The sequence below is a fragment of the Monodelphis domestica genome, chromosome 6, assembly GCF_027887165.1.
Source record: "Monodelphis domestica isolate mMonDom1 chromosome 6, mMonDom1.pri, whole genome shotgun sequence".
Lineage (NCBI taxonomy): Eukaryota > Metazoa > Chordata > Mammalia > Didelphimorphia > Didelphidae > Monodelphis > Monodelphis domestica.
In genome coordinates this window covers 300,301,482-300,322,616 of record NC_077232.1, presented here as the reverse complement: position 1 = coordinate 300,322,616, position 21,135 = coordinate 300,301,482, and the positions used below count along the sequence as shown (strand labels likewise).

Genomic DNA, 21,135 nt, shown 5'->3' with positions numbered 1-21,135 from the left:
CATTGAGTCTCTCTATATTTAAAGCAGATCACTACTAAAGTGTGATGAGCTCAGCCTTGGCTCCCAAATAATCCTGCCCATAGCCACTTGTCCAGTGCCAGGAAATAATGTGAAGGTTTCCCCTGGCTGGAGCTTCTTGTCATTCTATTTACTTCTCCTAGAGGGCTAAGCAACTTGGGGTCATTTCCTGACCTTGAGACATGCTCAACCATGGAGAATTGGTCAGAGGAAACAACTGTCATGTTTCAAGGGCTCAGAGAACCTCAAGCTGAAAGGAACATGAGAAATCATCTCATTCTACCTGCTAGTTTGATGGAGGAGAAAACTGAGGTGATGGGAGCTGTCCAAGGTCACACAGATGGTAGGAGGCAGATTTAGATTTCAAATCTAGGGCTTTAGTCTCTAACTTCAGAAATTCTTCCCTGCTGGACTGGTTCCTCTATGTCAATTTCCTATATTTTGGCCTTTCAATAATGTTTTAGAGGAGACCATGCTTTTATTTCCTTTTACACTAAACAAAGCATTTCCACGGATGCTCCCCAAACTTTCCATTTCATACATTGTTTCCCCTTCAATTTTTCACCATTTTTGGTGGAACTTTGGAGAAGGTGGGGGGGGGGAATGTATGGAAGAATTTTTGTTTTTAGAAATGAAATCATCAGAAAACACATAGTATGTCTTTCTGGCCAGTTATTTCATTAGTCTGGTCATGACATTTAGAGGTAGGTATTTGATCAGAACATAAGTGGAGTGTTGTGTTTAGTCTTTGCCATTCATTTGAAGGAAGATGTTGAAAGATAGAGAATATCCAGAGCAGAGTGAAAAATATGGGGGAAGGGGAATCATGGAGAAAAGAACCCCAGAGGCTGAGAGGGAAGTGATTCAGTCTTCTGTTATTTGAAGGGCTATCATTTGGAAGAGGGATTTTACTTGATCTACTAGTCCCAAGAGGGCAGCACTGGATCAGTGGCTAAGTGTTTTGAAAGTCAGGGTTCATAGAATGATGGAATTGTAGAATCTCAGAATTCTCAGAGACATTAGAGGTCCCTGATGTTGAGGCCAGAATTCCCTCTACAATATTAACAAGATGTCCTATTCCACTTTGGGATAGCTCTAATTTATAAAGAATGTTTATCCTTACACTGAGCCAAATTTTTATTTTCTATCATGTGCACCCCAGTCTTGATCTCTGATTCCAAACATGACTAATCTTTCTTCCATATCACAGTCCTTCATGGATTATCCTTCTGAGCCCTCTCTTCTTCAGGTTAAATATTCCAGACTTTACAGAATCAAAGAATCACATTTCAGATTTGGGAGGGACCTAAGTAGTTACCTAATTCAACTCATGTCCAAAGAAGAATTCCCTATAACATACCCTATAGCATGCAAAGTTTCCTACAACATACCTGACCAGGCATCTAGTCTTTGAAGATTTATAATGAGGAGGAACCCAATTCCTTCTGAGCCAGTCCATCCCATTTTGGGATAACTCTAATTCTTGGGATTTTTCCCCCTACATCTCTCCATCTACCTCTACCTCTCTTTTATCCTAGGTCTTCATTCTGGGACCAAGGAAACCAAAGCAATTCTGTCTTCCAAATGACAGCCCTTGAAAACAATACTTGGAGAACTTCTGAGTCTTATCTTCCCCAGGCCAAGAATTGTAATGGCCATTTCTGTCATTACTTCAACCAGTCTTCATGTGACTTGGACTTGTGACTATTTCCCCCTGCTATTTATCCTGCTCTGACCAATCTTGAGTTTATAATTTACCTTACTTAAATACACAGTGCTCAGAGTGGAACAAAACATCCCAGATTTGTTCTGATTATAGAATCATCCTGGTTACCCTCTTCTGGGCACCTCAAACTAAACACAAGACTTCAGAAGGGAACCAACTATAGACTGATTACTCTAGTAATTTTGAGACTGGGAGAAAGCGACCTAATCTCCAAAATTAAAATGACATTGAATATGCTTAGTGTCCAGGATTTTCCTCAGATCCCTGATAGCAACAACTTGGTGAGCTCATCTGTAAGTGACTTCAGCATCTTGGGAAGGAACCCATCCAAGCATGGTGAACTGAGCTCAGTGAGGACTATTGGTATTCTCTCACTAGCTCTTCATTTATCTTGGGCCTTAATTCCCAGTTAGCTACTTCTTGTGTGTAAGTGTTATACTTCCCAACTAGCGTATTCTTCTTCTTGGTAGGAAAATAAAGGAATGGAGAGGCAGCACATGTGAATGAATTTCCTAACCATTAGAGTTTCTCCCCAAAGCCATGGATAGTATCAATGAGTTCCTCTTTAAATGGAATACCATCTAATCCAGCCCCTCTCATTTAACAATTGAAGAACCTGAGGCACAGAGAAGTAAAGACCATTCCCAAGGCCATGGGTCATTTTCAGTGGCAGAGCACAGATTCAAACCCAAGCCTACTAATTCCCAGTGAAACACTGTCTTCTGCACTAGGCTGCTCCATTAGAAGTCTTGGCAGGGATGGTGTTGACAAGACTGATCCTTCCCTGGGTGGCAGTTAAGACTCTTTCTAATTCTCAGATGCTCTGATTGCCTGATTTCTTGTTGCAATCACTTCTCAAGCACTTGTATCCTGGATTAAACTGACCCCTCTCACATTTTCTCAGAAAGAAATTGGACAAACAAAAGGCCCTTCAGGGAGACTTAGAATAGAAAATTCAACTTCAGAGGAAGTCTGGAAATAGTCCTAGGGCGCAAGTAAAATCAGTGTTGAAACTTATTCAAAATGCTCTCCCTTTTATAGAATGAGCACTTGCTACCTGCCAGCACAGTAAAGAACACATGGCCCTCCAACTGGAAATGATTATTTCTTTCCATCTCTTTCTCATTCTGTCTTGAAAAAACAAGCAAACAACAAAACTCTTACCTTCCATCTTAGAATCAATACTGTGTGTTGGGTCCAAGCTGAAGAGTGGTAAGGGCTAGGCAATGGGGGTTAAGTGACTTGCCCAGGGTCACACAGCTAGGAAGTGTCTGAGGCCCAGATTTGAACCCAGGTCATTCCAAATCCAGGCCTGGCTCTCTACCCACTAATGGAGTCCCTTTTCATGATGCTGCTCAGCTAATCATCTCTCAGAGATATGTGTCTGATCTATAAACAGATTCCAGACAGACTGAGAAAAGCATGAGGGAATCAATGCCATTTCTTGCACTCCTTTGATAATCAGCATTTCTTTCTAAAGTCAGGGCATTGATAGACTAAGTATATGGGAAGGCCAACCTCTCCTTCTACAAACTTTCACTGGTACTCACCCATAACTGATTGTTATAGACTTGCTATGTCCTCAGCTCATTATATCCATCAAAGGTACATCCTTCCCAGCTGCAATGTGTGGCATGGGTGTATAGGCACACACACACACACACACACACACACACACAGACAGACACACACACATTTTTGCTTTCCTTTGTATTTCTAGTGGGAAGCAGCTTGGTGGCTCAGTGGACAGGGTTGGACCCTGAGTCAGGAAGACCTGAGTTAAAAATCCAGTTTCATACCCTTCCTAGCCATGTGACCCTGGGTGAGTCACTTAACTTCTCATTGCCTGAAAAAAGGATTCCCTGGATTCATTGGAGAAGGAAATGGCAAAGCATTTCAGTAATCTTGCTAGAAAAACCCCATGGATAGCTACGATCCATGAGGTCATAAAGAGTCAGACATGACTAAATGACTGAACAACAACAAGTATCTGTAGTATTAGCACAGTGCCTGGCAAATAGTAGGTGCTTAATAAATGTCAATTGACAGACACACTTGCCAACATCAGTAATATGCCCAGAGCACTGGCTGAAAAGAAGATTACTGTCTCTGAAGAGGACTTAGGTTCATATATTACTTTTGAAGCCACCTGTTTGACTTTGGACAAGCCACCTAACCCTCCTGAGCCTTCATTTCCTTATCTGTAAGATGCAAGGGATGCCATCTGGGTTCAAAGGACCCTTTCAGCCTATGAAGTCCAGGTAGGAGGAAATCGGTACTATCCTTAAGTCTGTCTCCGATTCAACCATAAGGACATCCTTAGTGTGGCTTTGAGTCACAAACAAGCCTTAGACACAGGGTTAATTGTGATAGGATAATGGATCTAGAGCTGGAAGGGAGCTCCTACAATATCCTCTTGTCTCTTTAAGGACTGAATGAATTTTATGGTCTCTTTGGCTATAGGTTTCCTCATGGTGGAAGGAATAACCACTTGTCTCGTTTTAATTTCCATAAAAATGTAAAGCCTCCCTCCTGTCTTCAGATTCTCTTCCTGTCCAAGAGGTTCTCACACTGGTACAGTACACCTCACTCTTTTGCTATTAGCCAACCCAGGGAGAGAAAACTTGGCCTCATGGGAGTTCTGTGTGAGAACTTTGCATAGAAAATGTAATTTTGGGAGCAGCTTTCTTGTCATGTTAGCCCTGTCAAAAAGAGATGAGCCACACTCTGAACTCTCCAAGTAATATCAACAATCATAGGCTCAGGGCCAGAAAGTGCCACTGAAGTCATCCATTTTACAGGTAAAGAAAGAAAGGCCAGAGACATGTAGTTCTCAGTCCTCCATCTAACTTAGGATAGACTCAGACAGAAATCATTGTTTCTGGAGTGATCCAAACCCCTCCATGGTGTATATGATAAGTTGGCTGACTTGTGATTTCCGGAGAGGAAACTCCCTCCTCCAGGGCAGACCAATGACTCTTCTGTAACTTAACAGACTTAGAGAAAGGCTTGTGATGTGGGCTGCCAGTGGGCAGTGAAGGGTAGTAACAGGAATGGGACCCTCATACTCTGAAAGCTTGCATTTCTCAATGGTTGGCACTGGTCAAACATCAACTCCCAAACCTGTAGTTTCAGCAGTAGTCAGGCATAAATTGTAGATTGTTCAATTATCCACTCTGTACTAGATCTGTAACAGTCTGTACTGGGCACCAGCTTTATACCTTCTCTGTTTTAGTCATTATTGTTCTTAGAAATTATTGCCTATTGTGGTCCTCCAACGTACCGCATCACCTCCCCATGATTCCACTCTGGAAGGGCAGCAAGACCTCTCCCATATGGACAAATGATGACAAGGTGGACAATGGAGGGACGTTGAACCTGCACACTGGAGACTCTGGCAGTCCAGAAGAATCCCCTAATCTTGCACATGTTCCTTATTCCCTATGACAACAAACAGCAAAACATACCTTCACCCGAGTTTGAGAAGGGAGATGCTAAGTGACCAGACCCTAATAAATATGCCAACCCTAATCTATAGGATATTGTAGCCTCACTCCTTGGAGGAGGCTGCCATCCTGTTGCTGAGCTGCTGCTTCACACTATCAGCTCCAGAGGGGCTACTCTACTAGCCCCTGGGCTTATCCATCAGCCCAACAGCTACCTGATTAGCCCCCAGACTATTCCAACTGCTATTATACCACCATAAATCACCTCTTCTTCAAATAATCCTTTCTTACTTCTGGATTGAACAGAGTTTGATCTTCCATTCTTGGGGTGAGACCCTGCTTCAACTTGGGAGTGTTTTTCCCACATCTGTTGGGGGCACCAAGGGATTGAACACTTTGCCCTTGGTTCCCCAGCAGGTATGTGCCAGAGGCAGGATGTGAAAAGCAGTTTTCCTACCTCCAAGACTGACCTCACTAGCCTACACAGCTTCTCCTTTAAAACCTTTAATGGGTTGAATTCATTTGTGTTTTTCTGATCTAATTAAAGGGACCTGAGAGTTTCCATATTGAACCTAGTTGGCTTTTGATTATAACAAAAAAGGTTCAAGTTTGATTCCAAGAAAAATGATCTAATATTTTGGACTTGGGAGGATAGGGTCAAGCCCTGTTGGATTTATTGGTATAGGGGACTCACAGATAAGGAAATTCTCTCAACTGAGGCAGGTTGGTACCCTCCTGCAACTTTGAGTTTTAGAGTGATGCTCTGAGCTCTGAGAGCTTTAATGATCTCCCCAAGATCATGCAGCTAGTATGTTTCCGAGGTGGGACTTGAATGTAGTGTTCCTGACTTGGAGACCAGCTGTCTATCCACCATATCAGCCAGGAGACCTAGAAGTCAGGAGACCTGTGCTAATATCCATCCCATCTCTGATGTATGAATTGGGCTTTTGCCCATTGAGCATCCCAGATTTCTCCATCTATGCCCAGTTTCTCCATCCCAGAGTTATTGCGGGGAAGAAACTTTAAAGGGCCATGGCAACTTGAGTCCCTTATTTTTTGGAAAAAAATGTACTGTATCTGAAGGCAGAAGCCATTAGTCAATGAAGCTTTCCCCCTGGAATATCTCAGAAGAGAGCTAACTACTTTCCTTCTAGAATATTTTCCGTGTATTTTCAAGTGTATTCTTGCTCTAATTAAGCTGGCCCTCTCAACATTCTCTTTAACCCCGCAGTTCTTAAAAACAAAGCCTTTGAAACCCAAACAAGCCACCTGAAGCACCTCGAGAGGATGGCAGTGGGGATGGCATTGTGCAAAGAGGACTTGCTGCCATCTGCTGGGCCTTCTGTTGCAACGAGCAGCCTGCAGAGGCTTGGACCAAAAAGGACTCCTTCCTTCAGCCACAACGGGCCCTTGGGAAGGAATCACTGGACCGACCATTTGGAAGCAGGTGAGATGATAAACCCAACTAAGCGTAGGTAAGGTGGCCTGCCAGCCCAGCTACAGCCTTATAAGGGAGCAAAGCTGGCGAGAGGGCTTCTGGATCCAAGATGCAATGAAGACAAGGCTTAGCCTCAGGTAGACAGTACTATGTGGAGGGAAACCTCCTTTATCCCTTGATGATCTAAAGGGTGAGAGGAAACTTTGAAAGGTTAAAAAAATAAGAGGCAGTTAAGTGTCTCAGTGGACAGACATCCAAGTCTAGACACAGAAGGTTCTGGGTTCAAATTTGGCCTCTGACATTTTCTGGCTGTGTTACCCTGGGCAAGTCATATAACCCTAACTGTCTAGTCTTTGCCACTCTTCTGACTTAGAACCAATGTATAATATTCATTCTAAGATGGAAAGTAAGAGTTCTGAAAAAAATTCAGGTAAAGAGATCTGAAAAACCTGTATATATTTTGCTTCCTTGTTCAAGTCCCTTCCTCCTTCTAGGGTCTAGTTTCCTCCTAGTGTTAAGAGTTGGAAGGGATTTTCGAGGTCACCCATCCATTTTACAGAGAAGGAAAATGACGCATAGAAAAATAAAGTGACTTGACTAAGGTCATACAGTGTATAATTACCATTTGAACCCTAGAATTACAATTCCCAGCATCCCATATTCTTTCTCACATTAGGCACTGACGTAGGAAGGATATAAGTTTTGTGGGGCCTCTCTTCTTGACCTCTCTTCCTGTGATTCCATTTTTGTGGAGGGGATGTGAGGTGAGAGGCAGAATGTTTTGCTCATATGGTCTTACTTTGTTAGATGATCACCTTTTTATTCTACCCCTCTCTCCCACACGTATTCCAGTAATGACCTGCAGTAGGGGAGGGGAAGAGGAGCTCTGGTCACCTCCTATGGACAAGGGTGCCACATAGAATGACTGGAGGTCAGACACAGGGATGACACTGCTCCACAAGACTCTGTAGTGCCAGAGACTTAGTGCTCTAGTCCCATGATGGCAAATCTATGGCATGCATGCCAGAGGGTGCCAAAGGGGGTTTTTCCCCTCCACCTCTCCATGCATGCCTGAAGACATTTTTCACATCATTCTCCTCTCTGTCCAATAGCTCAATGGGAGTGCTTCCTCCCTCCCCTGTCTAAGGTAAGGGGACAGCTCACATGCAGTGTGAGGGTTGCAGTTTGGGCACTCAGTTTCTAAAAGGTTCACCATCACTGCCCTAGTACAAGGTTTCCCAAGCCTTCCCTAGGAATGAAGATAGTCCACAAAACAAGGAAGGTCCTGCTAAGCCCAAGACTGCTTGAAGGGTGTGGTGACAACTCCAAGGCCTTTTCTCTGAGCTTGGCTCCACCTACCTGGGTCTCATCCTGTGAAGAGTGTTAAAGGTTTGGAAGATTGCCCATTTGCCTTTTATTTTCTCTTGCACTTCTTGGAGGCAGCAGTACATGGAAAGGGCTTTGGCCTTGAGGCCATTTGGACATATATTCAGACTTGACATGTGCTACAGACTAGCTGTGTGACCTTGGGCAAGGAAATCACTTTACCTCCCAAGGGTCTCCATTCCTCATGAGTAATACGAGAGAGTTGAACTAAGTTCTCATTAAAGATCCTCTACCCTCTGCCCCCAGCTCTAAATCTAGGTCCCCATGACCACAAATGGACAAGGCTTATTTGTGTAATTTAACATGTTACTTCCCCTGAGTTCACTATAAAATTTTTAACTTTCTCAATTTTACGTTAATCAAAAGTAAGCTAAAGAAATTATTTTTATGGATTGTTTTATAAAAAGTAGAGGAGGGGCCATCATTTTCTTTTAAACCAAAGTGAGGTATTGTTGGGAATTTTCTTTGCTTGACTATTTGAATGTATTATGAAAGCATGTTTTGTAATTGAATAAAAGTGTTAGGATAAGGTAAGCTTAGTTCCTAAATAAGTTTCTTCTTTTTTTTCAATAGTGGGAGAGGGAGAGTAAGAGAGAAAAAAAATCAATTTGTTAATTAAAAAAATAAACTTTGATTAAAAAGTAAAGCACACTGAATAGAACATGGTGGGGAAAGTGAGGCATTGTTACAGAAAGTTTGGAAACCATTGCTTGAGGTAGTCAGCCTGGTTTGAAGATGCTACATGAAGTTGTGAGAGAAGCATTGACTTCATTTAGAGGAGCTGGGGTCAAATCTTCTTTTCATCACTCACTAGCAAATGGCTGTGGCTAAGACCTTTCCCTTTTGGGTCTTTGTTTCCCCCTCTGTAAAATGAGGAGTTTGGATTAGATGATCCTAGGATATTAAGGGTAAGGCCAGTCTCCACTCTGAGCTTAGTAGGATTTCCTAAATCTCAGAATCTCCCTCCACCTTCCCCTGTCACCAACACAAACAGAAAATCCCTGGGCTTGAGGAACATCTGAAGTCATCAGTACTTTCTGGAGCCCGAGTTCAGAGCCATCTGAGAGTCATTTGTCATCCCTCATCCCAAGAACAGCCACTCGCTCAGACTCTCCACAGCTAACATTTAGCAACTGACTCTAGTCCCAAGGAATCAGGGGCTTTAAAAAGGACACTGAAGCCCTGGGCCAGGATGACGCTGAGCAGAGAGGGGAGGACATTTCTCTGTTTGCTGTTCTCTGCAGAAGTTGGTCTGCTGCTGCTGGCTGAGCTCCTGATCTGGCAAGGCTGGCATGTGGCAACTTTAGGCACTGAGCTGCCTTCTTCAGAGGGCTCATCAGAGGAAAGTGACTAGAATTTCTGTACTCTCTGTTCTGGGACCAACTCAGCCAAGACCCAGAAGCTCGGTACCAGGTTGGCCAAAGGTTTCAGCTACAGAAATGCTCGAAGGCTATCTACTGAGTTATTATGAAAGGCAAACATTCTGTAACAGGGAAGGGAACGGCTAAACTGAGCAGAGCACTAATACTTAACGTATTATATGTCACGGATAGAAAAAAGGAGCCAGCATGGGATTATCTAAATCAGCGAGATAATGAATGGACTCACTTTGCTAGAGTATAATAATAATAATTATTATTACTATTATTTTCATTGTATTTTGAGTCCAGCTAGGAACAGCTCTAGGATAAGTGCCTATCCTGGTATTATTCCTTTTGGTTTAATATTCTGGGAACGTTTGCACGAAGGGATAAAATAACACTTTTCAAATTGAATTAAAGTATTTGGGGTATAAATTGACTTTCTAGAGCAGAGGAGATTTTTTGAACCCTTATCTTCTGTCTTAGAATAGATACTAAGCATACTTTCCAAGGCAGAAGAGCAGTAAGGACTAAGCTATAGGGATTAAGTGACTTGCCTAGGGTCACACAGCTGGAAAGTGTCTGAGGCTTGATTTGGACATAGGACCTCCTGTCTCCAAGCCTGGTTCTCTATCCACTGAGCTGCCCCTAGAGCAGAAGTTTAAAGGTGTATGTGTGTGTGTGTGTGTGTGTGTGTGTGCTTGTACATATATATATATATATACATCTATAATGTATAAGTATATATTATATAAAAATATATATTATAATATATATTATACATGTGTATATATGTATATCAGACTTTGGCAGTTTGATGAAGACCGTGGACCCCTTCTCAGAATAATGCCTCGTTCTCTCCCTTCATAACTAGAGGAATGTCAGATAGAGATTAGATTAGTGAAAATAAGTGTGTCATTTCCTCTTCCTTCCAGCTCAGAGGCCCCCTGAAATCACTCCAAAGACAGACTCCAAATGAAGGACTCCTGCTCTCTGAAACTCTGAATTCGAGGCAACTTTCATGGCAGGCATGATGCCAAGTGCCTGGATTTTTTCCCATATGGCTTTGATTAATCCTGCTCAGTCTCTGCTATCATCATCATCATCATCATTGCCATCATCATCATCACCACCATAATTGCTATTAGTTTAGACTTCCTGTGATTTCATTGGCACGAATAGAGAATTCCTAGTGAGGGAACTCCCTCCACTGATACTGATTGCCACCTTTCCTACAATTTACAGTTGTAGAGAATTACCTAGATTGCTGGGAAGTTAAGTAACTTGCCCAGGGTCACATAGCCACCAGGTGCCGGACGCAGAATTTGAACCCACAGGTTTTCCTCCCTCCAAGGTTGCTCTCTGTCCAAAAAGACTGGTCTTGCTTTTTAAGTAGAATGCAAAGCCAGGGCATTAACTCTCATTCTGACATGTTGTCAGGTGCTCACTGAGCAAGCACCCTTTTATGTGGAGTTTCTGCTTTCTCCACTGTCAAGATGAGCATGCCATCAAACAGCCTCTTTCATCTGAAACAGGGAAAATGCAGCCATATGGAGAAGCCAGTGAGGCAGCAGGATTTAGTGGGCTGAGGACCAACCACCTTCGAGTCAGAAAGAAAGATCTCTGATGCTGACTAGCAAGTCATCAATCCTTTTCGTGCTTGGGGCAAATGTCTAAAACACAGGTTACAGATGGGTTCCTGATCTGTGTTGGTTGAGGGAGCTTGTATGTCAAGAATCATGGATTTGGAGTTGGGAAGGAAACATAGAAGCCATGGAATCTAAGCTCTTCATTTTATGGATGAGGAAACTGAGGCCAAGTGAGCTTCAGTGACTTGTCCATGGTCACACAGTCAGTAGGTGTCTGAGGTGAATTTGAACATAGAGGCCTCTCAGAAGTTTAGGACTCTAGCCTCTTTATCACAGTGGCCTGGACCAAAAGAAAGAACCCACACAAATCCTCTTTGTAATTGTATCTTTTGCAATTGTAAAAGATACAAGAGGCTCTCTTAAAGAAGGAGCCCTTTATTCCTTCTATATATCATGGTGGATGTCTGTCTGTCTGCATCTTGGGTAACGTGCCCATCTTTGGCACCCTTTATAGAAAGGCTTAATTGCCTGAGGTTGCTTTTCAGGGAGTAAACTAGTATGGACATGCTACTTATTGGACAGAATGTTTGGCAATAACTCCACGATGGAATCAATAGATCTCAGAATCAGTGACTCCCGAGGGTTCAAGTTTGGAAGGAACCCTTGAGATCATCTAGTCCATGTCCTCTCTGGAGACCCAGAACAGTGGAAATGATATCTCCAAATCCTTGTAGGTAGATGAGCTTGATTTGAACCAAGGTCATTACCATGGCGTTCAAGATTTAACTCCCAGTATGACCCACTCCCTACTTGGTATTTCAGTGGCTGTTTGGATGTCTGGCACTGTTTTTATCCCTATCCAAATTATTAGGACATCATTGAAATTGGGGCCACATGGTACCCATGGGGGTAAATACAGCTGTCATTGATATCTTTCAGACTTTCATGAATATTGGGTAGTCTGAATAACCAATGGCCTAAATCCATGGTGGTGAACCTATGGCATGTGTGCCTTAGAGGGCACTCAGAGACCTCTCTGCGGGCATGCATGCCATACCCCCGGCATAGAGTTTGCCAGAGTTTGTTACTAGAAAGCCAGAGGGATGCAGGGTCAGGATACTCCCTTCCCCATCTTCATGGGCACCTGAGGACATTTCTCACACCACCCACCTCTCTGAAAGGTTCACCATCACTGGCCTAGGTCAATGGCCAAGAGTGGTCACCTGATCTATGGGGGAAACTTCTACTTTCTACAAGCTATCTGAAGCAGCTTGCTTCCTGGTATTTTCTGTTTCTAGGAAGAAAATGTTTCCCTCATCCACCTAGAATCTCTTAAATTCTGGGAACACACCAATCATCTTGTTACTCTTGTTAGCTAGATGGATACATTAGAGGCAGCTAGGTGATGCTAGTGGTTAGAGCACTAGGGTCAAGAAGACCTAAAACCAAATCCAACCTCAGATGCTTACTGGATTTGTGACTCTAAGCAAATTAACTAACTTCTCTCAGTCTTAATTTCCCTATAAATGGGTATAATAATAGTGCCTACCTTCCAGAGGGTTGGCATGAGGATAAAATGAGATAATATTTGTAGGGTGTTTACAAACCTTAAAGATAAATGATATGGTAAAGGGTAAAGGATATTACTCTTCTTTTTATTATTAAAACACGGTAGTTTCCAGAGGCACATCTGCCCTTAGGGTCATGGGAAGGTGGAGCTAGTATTAGAAGGTTAGCTAGTCTAATCTCATCATACTGATCAGAAAACAGAGAAAACGACTTTTCCTAGGGTCACATGTGTAGGAAAACTGAACCAAGGCAGTTTTTGAGCTTCATATCCCCCAGCTCTAAGGTCAATGCTCTTCCCACTGGAAATTTTGGAAAGATGGCCACCTGGGAGTGGGCTGGGTGGGGTGGGGGGGATTCTGGGGTAATCTATCAGGGAAAACCTTTGCAGAAATTTGTCTGAAGATCTAGAACTTATGCATCACTTCTAAGAAGATACCTTTGAAATTAAAGGCTGGAAGGTAGGTAGTTTTCTTTTCACTAAACCTGCATGTGAGTCTACGTCAAAGTAAAAAGATCGGGCAGCTTAGGCTGCGGCTGGCCTTATTTTCATGCTTCCTGTCCCACTGGCGGATTGCAAGCCTCCTCCCCACATCGAGTCTCTCTTATCCCCCCCCCCAAAAAAAACCATAAGGGTGGGACATAGTGATGTTCCTATCCTGCCCTGGCCATGCAATCATTTTCCCTTTCTAAGCATCTGTTTCCTTTTATCTAAAAGGAGGGGAGGGGCTGGATCAAAATTAAGGCAGCAAGGTGCTGCTAAGCACTAGGAAGACCCTATGCTGGACTTGGATTCAGGAAGACCCGAGTTCATATCCTGAATCAGAGACTCCCTAGCTGTGTGACCTTTAGCAGATGGATAGACTTCTCTAGGCCCTCTAGTTTCCTCCTCTGTAAAATGAGAGGGTAGGACTAGATGACCTCAAAGGACCTGTCAGGCCCTAGAGCTAGGCTGCCATGACTTGATGAGCTGAATGTCCCCTTATGCTCCCAAGATGCAGTTGAATCGATCCCAAGCCTGTTCTTGTCTTTTTTGTATGGGTCTGGAATGAAGACAAGAAAGGGGCCACGGCCTCACATGTCACGTTGGCCATCCATCCATCAGTGTCATGGCAAGTGAACCCCAAGGAGTCAGCTAACCTCTAACCCCATTCTCACTGGCAGCTTCCCCAACCAATGGCATTACAGGAAGAGGGAGAGTGTATTAAATACCTACCTATCTTGCCAGACTGCATCTAGCCTCAAAGAAGATAGCATTTCCCTGCAAATCTTACTAATAGAATTGCTGCGGGTTCAGTGAGCTGAAAAATGGCAGCTAAAGATGGCATTTACTTCTATTTCTCTGCATTTAGTTGGCCCCAGGTCGTTCAAAGTTCTGGGTTCTCTCAAGGGAGGAAATGGGGTTCCTGGACAGGTTTGAGAGAAACAGAAGGACTTTTTAAAAAGACCGCTTTGCCCGTGTTGGTGAGATTAAAAGCTACCTGGTTTATTCCAGAGGACATTTAGACCTTTTGTTGTTACGCTCTGAACCAAGGGTTTATAACAATAAGGCTGTGATCTTTTGAAAAATAAAACATTTGCACCTGCATTTCAACAGAATTGCTTTCCTTTATAATCCTGCATTTTATTGGATGAATTGAAAAGCATTCTTTTGAGAACAGACTTTAGGCTGCCAAAGTGGGGAGCCTTGGAAATAGGAGGCTTTCCTCAGGGGGTGGCTGGGGGGACTAGAATTAGTGCCACCTATTTCCCTATTTGGGTATCTCCTAAACTTGTTTCATGGAAATCACCCAACCCTCCTGGAAAGGAAGTCTGTGGGATGGGCTTCTTTCCCAGCTGGGGCAAATGCCATTGAGTAAAAAGGTGCTGCACTTGAGTTTGGAAGCCTTGGGTTTGAATTCCAGGCTTGGCCAGTTCCTGACTTTGGACCTTGGGCAAGTTTCTTGGAACTTGTTTGGGTTCAAAATCTGAGGATCTGGACTAGATGAGCTCAACATCCCTCTCCTACTTTCCTCCTTTCACTTTCCTCCACTAACAAAAACGTCCCAGAAGCCTCTGATTTCAGCTTCCTTTCCATAGGCAGAAGGTGAAAAGGCAAGGGAATGTTTTAAGCAAGATTAGTCCCTGGGAGATAGTAGCTCAATTCCTGGCTGAACTCAGGGACACACAGAGAGAGAAATGTACCTTTGTTGGCATAAAGTATTCCCGGATGAGGAAAGTCCTTGGACAATGCAAGGAAGCACCTCTCTGTGATGTAAAGTCTTAAAGGGTTATTTAGAAATCGTCTAGTTTATTAAGTGGCCATACTTTCCCCTGAAAGAATATAGTCAGTTTTGATGGGTAGGTGATTCTCGGTTGTAAGCCCAGTTCCCTTGCCTTCTGGAATATCACATTCTAAGTAAGTCTCCTTGGTCTTAAAGGGTTATTTAGAGATTAGAGCCGAGGGTCACACAGCTACTATGTGTCAGAACTTAAACTCGGGTCTTCTTGGCTCAAAGGATTGCTCTATAGCCACTGTGCTACATTACCTGTCCCTTTAGGATCTTGGAAGCTTTTAACTGACAAAAAAACAGCCAGGGACCCTGTAGCAGAGAGAGAAGAAGGCATTCAATCCTCTTTCTCCCAGTACTATTTGGCTTTCCCAGAAACAAGCCCATTGTTTTCTCGTGTCTCTCCCTATCATGTTGGTTAGGAACATTTCTAAGTAAGAGGTAGCATTCAGGGATCGTGTGGCAGAATTCTGATCTATCCGCTTTCTGCTTGACGGATGAACCAGAGAGGACAAAAAGAAAGGGCCTTTGGCTGAGAAGTCCATCAGCCTTTCTCAGCCACATCACACTTAGTGAACTCAGGAAATTGCCCTGGGAAAGTAGGACCTCTGCTGGAATGCGTTGTCATTTTTTTCAGCTGCAAAATACTTATGTTTCCTAGTAAGATCATTCACCCTCTTTGAATATTGCCCATTTGCTCCCCTGACACCTCCAACGTAAATGATAGCATTACCAGACTCTGAAGCACAGCCAAACCCGGCTATATTATTGAGTCAGCCTCCTGGAAAGACAGAGCCAGAGCTAGTACACTAGTCGACAACTTCAAAGGCTTTTTAACAACAGAAGAAAAAAAACCCAAACCCAACACTGATGGTTTTTTTAGAATTCTGGAAACTGAGGCATATAAAGGACCCTTGAGAATCAAATCCCTACTCCCACGTCTACAGCTACCATTTGACTGATGGGGAAACTGAGGTCTAGGTATGACCCTCCCAAGTTCACAAAGACTGTGTCAGAGATCTCTGCAACACAGAGATCTTAATATGTGGTCTTAATATGTCTTAATATGGTGGTCCAGAGTCATCTATGCTTTATCGGGGGGGTGCAATTCCTTCTTTTGCCATTAATAATGTTTCAAAACTTCTTTATCTCATTGCTATACAAGCTGGTTTCATTTAGTAGAAAAGCAGCATAGAGTGTCAAAGAGTCTCCTCTTCTTTTACAGAAGAGTTTGAAAAGTGTGGGCCTCCTAGCTCTGACATTCCATGATCATTGGGAAAAGTACCCACCCTAGTCTAGGTGACTTGGACCCAGAGGAATACTGGTAGCAGTCTGTCATCATTAGCTCTAAATCAAGGCTCTCTGTTAGGCCTTCCTTCCCTCTGCCAGAGAAGTCCATGACCAGACAGTCTCCTTCCCCTTGAGCAGTGCTCAGCCCTGAATCACTGGAGAACCTTGAGCAGCAGCAGACCTGACGCTCTCCAAGGAACTGGTTTGGAGATGCCATACCTACTCCTGCCCAAGTTCTTTGGTTCTTCCTTTTGAAACTGTGGTAAAAGGATGAGGCTGGGCCCTGTTCTTGCTGCATCTCAGTCAACAGCATTAACAGACTGATTGGCTGGCTGGTCTCAAGGAAATCTTCCTTGGCTTTCTTTTCTGAACTATCCCCAGAGCCCTACTTCTTCTAGGGAATCATCAAAGGGAGTGTGAGTTTAATTTGTGTGTCTCCATCCCTGACTCACTAAAAAAGATGGGTTATTGGATGGGGCCACTGCCCTATGGCTATTCCTCCAGATGTGCCTTGAAAACAGCAGGCAGAGTTGCCAGGGGAAAGGCAAAAGAATCAAACCCATTGTCTTGTAGCAAATTCAGATGTCTGGTTTATTGGTTACATTCTTTGGATAGCAGTGGCAGTATCTGCTGTGCCTCTAGGTAAAAAGGCAAATAAGTGAGCAAAATGGAAGGACAGCCTTCCCAAGCTGGAAGGAAAACACCACAGAAATGACCAAAGACAGAGAAAGCTCATGCAAAATAAAGCAAAATGAGCTAGGTGTCTCTAGCAAACAGGTAGAGGGAAGGAATCTTTTTAATGGTCAAGTGAAGAATACAGCCGGTTGCCTGTGTCTTTGGGGGGAAAGGAGAAGGAGACAGAGGGCTAAAGAAGTAGAATGGGACCAGGCAAGTTTCTGGTGAGGTTTCTAGAAGATTCTCCTGGGCAGAATGGCTGGGTTTTCTCCAGTTTTTTCGGAAACCCTTTGCCATTTTCTACCTTAGTTCCAGTGAACTGCTTTCCATTGCTACTCTGGACCAGATGAGCTGCTGGTTAAAGAATTTGGAGGCTTAAAATCAGTATGAGGAAGGTCTTCAGGTCTGTTGGTAGCCCATTTGCTGCCCCAGAGTCAGGGGGAAGATGGCATGGCACGTGGCCAACCCCAAGCTGAAGCAGTCAACTTGCCTAGCTCCTTCTGGTCCATCCAAGAGGAGAAAGAGAGAGGCTTTACAAGAACACAAGAGGAGAGAACAGTGGAAGAAAGGAAAAGAAGTCCGGGTGGTTGTCCACAAGTGGCCATGCTCATTCCATCCTTTCCTGGCATAGCCTCCATGCACACATGCATCCCTATGGATACCAGGATCCCTCATGTGATACAGCCCACTCCTCCAACCCTACTCATGTTGCCTTTGGCTCCCCCGACCATGGCCAGACCTATGCTTACTTAGCTCAACCTTCTTGCAGGGATCCATCCCTGCTTTGGCTGGATGTGCCCACGGCCAGGGGCACTAGTGGAGTACATCATGTAAGCAAAAGAAGACAATAAAAGGGAAAGAGGGAAAAGTGAGCCCTGGTGGTCTTGGGATTTCTCTTTCACACTTGACCTTGAACTCCCTCCAAGTCCCTGCTTTTAAACTCCTAGCCCTTTCCTGGCTACTCCCACGGTGCCAAGTCTCTGCATTCCCCACCAGCCAGAGCCCTGAGAAGGGCAGGTGGGACAGGGCAGCTGGGGCTCTGCCCTGGGGCTTGGAGGTTTCCAGAGAGCAGACATTGTGAAGCATTGCCCCTCCAGAGCTTAGCAAGAACACACAGAATTGACCCCTTGCACTTGCATCACAAAAATATGTAGTTCAAATAGGAAGCTACTGAGAGCACTAAGTAAAGGAAAGTTTCAACCCCACCCCAGGTGAGCTCCTCCTCAGCCAGACCCAGCCCTGCCCTGCCCTCTTACCTCAAATGAATTTGGCTGAAAGTAGTTAGTAGGAGGAAACAGTTTATGTGGCTCACCCCAAGGGCATCACACAGCCCACATCCCTCCAGCCACATTTATAGGATCACAGATTTCGAACTGGACATTTGACCCAGGCCAATCCCCCCCCTCATTTTTCAGATGAGGAAACTGAGACCCCAAGAGGTTAAGCCACGTGGCTGAGATCACAGGGCAAGTAAGTGCTAGAGGCAAAATTTGAACCCAGGTCTTCTTTAACTCCATCAACCTGGAGACCAGACCGAGAGGCCCAATTAGAATGGAGCTGCTTGTCCAGTGGACTTCAGCATTCCCTTACTACATAGCATTAGAGGTAAAGCCCATATTAAAAAGAAAAAACCATAGACTGGATTTTCCTTGTATTCCAACCCATTCCCCAGGAGGGCAGAGTCGTTGTGTTAAAGAAAGGCAGCATCCTAATTCTGAATAAGATAACACTCTCTTTCTCTGGGCTAAATCAAAGACCCTCCCAGTGAGTCCTGCTTTCATAGCACAAGGACTCCCCGCTTCGGGGGCCTCTGGGGACTGGAGGTGTGTAAGAGGAGAGCTGGGTCTCAGATCAATGTGGTGGCCATCTTGGATTCATTGGCAAATGGTAAACTCTTTGGACCCGGCTGTGCACTGACCCATCTGGTGCGATTAACTATGCTAAGGACTCTGCGGGGCACCGCTGGGGCGCCCAAGCACACTGCAAACGAACCCGGCAGACCGAGTGGCCGCTCTTGGATTACTTTTCCACAATAAGGTTTCTACTAGTCGGTTTCCACACCTGAACAGTGACACCGCTTTTCTTGGCCGAGAACTTGGGCCTCGGAGCCACAAAGTAAGTCGGGGGGCTCGACTCCAGCTTGGGAGAGGTGGGCAGGCTTGGCGGCGGCACGGGGGATGGGCTGACTGGAGTGGCCGCAGCCTCGGAGTAGAAGGTGGGCTGAGAAGGGTAGGATGGCATCGAGCACACGGAGGAAGCTCGGAAGGTGCTGGGCGAGCTCGCATTGACCAGTGGCTGAGCGGAAGGAACAGCTGACTTCAAGACTGGGACTGGCCCAAGCTTGGCAGCTGGCTTTGGGATCGGGATCTCCTTGGCATCTGGAGGTTGGAAAGTGAAGAGAGATGCATTGAGCTGGTACGGTTGGTGCTTCATCACGTCTAAAGCATTGAGGGGCTTCTTGCCCTTTTTCTTGCTCGGCTTGGAGGTGGCTGAAGCCGATGCCGCAGTCTGAGACTTCATGGCCGCCGGAGGGTAGGCAGGAGAGTGGATGGGATTGTAAGCGACCGGCGGAGGGGCTCGAACATTAGAGGAGTATTTCCAGGAAGCTGGTAAAGACGGAGTGGGAGACTGAGGCCGGGCCATGTGGGCCTGCACTTTCTCTGAGTCTACCACATATTTCTCCATCCGTGACTGCCTCTTAGCAAAGAGCTCTGCTCCTTTGCCGCTCATTTTTGGCAATTCGTTGGATGGTCCCGGCCCAGAGGCTGGTGTCACCGCAGCGTTTCCCATGGGCGTCACCTTGGGTGTGTAGTTCATGCTGGCTACTGCTGCTTGGGGTCCTTTAAAGGGCCCAGCCACGTTTGGAGGAGGAGGAGGAGGCTGGTAAGGAGTGGAAGCAGGCCGAGCTATTTTGATGGCGGAGGCAACGATCCCCTGGGACTGGTTGGAAACGGTGAATGGAGGCGACTGGCTAGGTGGACACCAGACTGGGGAGATGGGAGTGGTTGGTTGAGAGGAGGAGGGTTTGGCAGAGGGTTTGGGGGCGACGGGAGGTGGGGTCTTCTGCTTCGAAGAGTGGCCCTGCATGAAATTGCAAGCCTCTGCTCCAAGGCTGAGGTAGTCTTCTTCGGGGCCGGATTCGAACCCGGCCCCGGCCCCCCGCTTGCCCTCTGCATTCTGTACCAGTGACAACAGTTCAGGGTTAGGGCTGACCTTGGGTGCCTCTTTGAAGGTAAACATGGGCTTTGAGGCACCTCTCCTCCTGGCCTCCTGCAGTATGCCCGTTCTTTTGGCTGGCACTGAAATCCTCTCGTCTCGGGAAGCGATCTGCTCGGGTTGCTCATACCACGGGGCTGGCTGGGGCCATGGGGGTGGCTGCGCTGGGCTGGCTAAGGGGCTAGACATCCCTCTGGACAAGACTTCCGGAGGAGGGCTGACTGCAGAGTAGGGGGGCGGTGCAGGAAAATCATACAGGGGGCTCGCTAGGTTTCTGGTAGGGGAAAATGGCATGGCCGTCTGATTCATGGATCCGGGGAAGGGCTTGGCAGTCCTGTTGGAGGCGGCCAATCTCTGGGCCTCGGGCATTTCTGGGGCTCCGCTGAAACCATTGTGCTGCACCGTGTGGCTTCCTTCCACGTAACTCTTGCTCACGGAGCTGGAGCTCTGCACTCGCATGCTCTCTTCCTCCCTCCTCTGGTAGGAAGTGACTGTTTGCAGACCGTCTGCATGGCCATCCTCGAATTCCCCCCGGCCCAGCACTCCCTCCGCCTTCTCCTCTTGTTCTGCGGTGATCTGGTCCATCCTTTCCCTCCTCTTGGCAAACATGAGCACGCCCTTCCCCGAGCTGTCTGGCAGCATCTGCATCTTGTCTCCGCTTCTGAGCTTCTTGTCCTCGTCTACAGGGCCAGATCGATCCCAGTCACGGGTCCCCACCAGGGTCTCTGGGTTGTCGTCGTCAGCGTCGGAGAAGACCTCTTCATCGACCTCCGACTCGCTGGTGAACTTGACTTCCACAAGGCCGTCCCTTTCGCTTTCTTCTTCGGTGTCGGCTTCGCGCCCGAGCTCGCCAGTGCCGTAGCTGACCAAGGTGTACTTCTTCGCCCTCCGGCGGCGTTTCTTGAACATCAAAACCCCCTTGGAGTTGGGGTTGAGGGCATTCGTGAGGAGGAGGGCGATGCTCTTACACTTGGACTTGGCTTCCTTCACCTGCTTCTCCGACAAGCTTTCGCTCCTCCGGAACCCTGGGAGGAAGACAGAGACCGTTATGGAAACGAACCAGGTCGGGGCAAAGGAATCAAGGGAGACTTGACTGACCCCGCAGGCCCACCTGAGGTCCCCCTCAGGGGTGGGACAATGCTTCTCCTCCCCCG

The 21,135-nt window shown here is 45.8% G+C and overlaps 1 protein-coding gene and 1 long non-coding RNA gene across 2 annotated transcripts in view; one reads left to right on the top strand and one right to left on the bottom strand.

The window, feature by feature from the left end:
* The window catches only part of SYNPO2 (synaptopodin 2), a 206,307-nt gene that overhangs the window by 19,116 nt on the left and 166,056 nt on the right, over positions 1-21,135 (bottom strand). The window contains 1 exon segment of the mRNA XM_001371714.4: positions 18,827-21,006. Coding sequence (XP_001371751.2) covers positions 18,827-21,006 — 2,180 coding nt within the window.
* Positions 3,757-12,876, top strand: LOC103103231 (uncharacterized). Its single transcript, XR_468324.3, has 3 exons — positions 3,757-4,005; positions 6,422-6,637; positions 10,311-12,876. It is a non-coding gene; the product is annotated as an uncharacterized LOC103103231 (long non-coding RNA).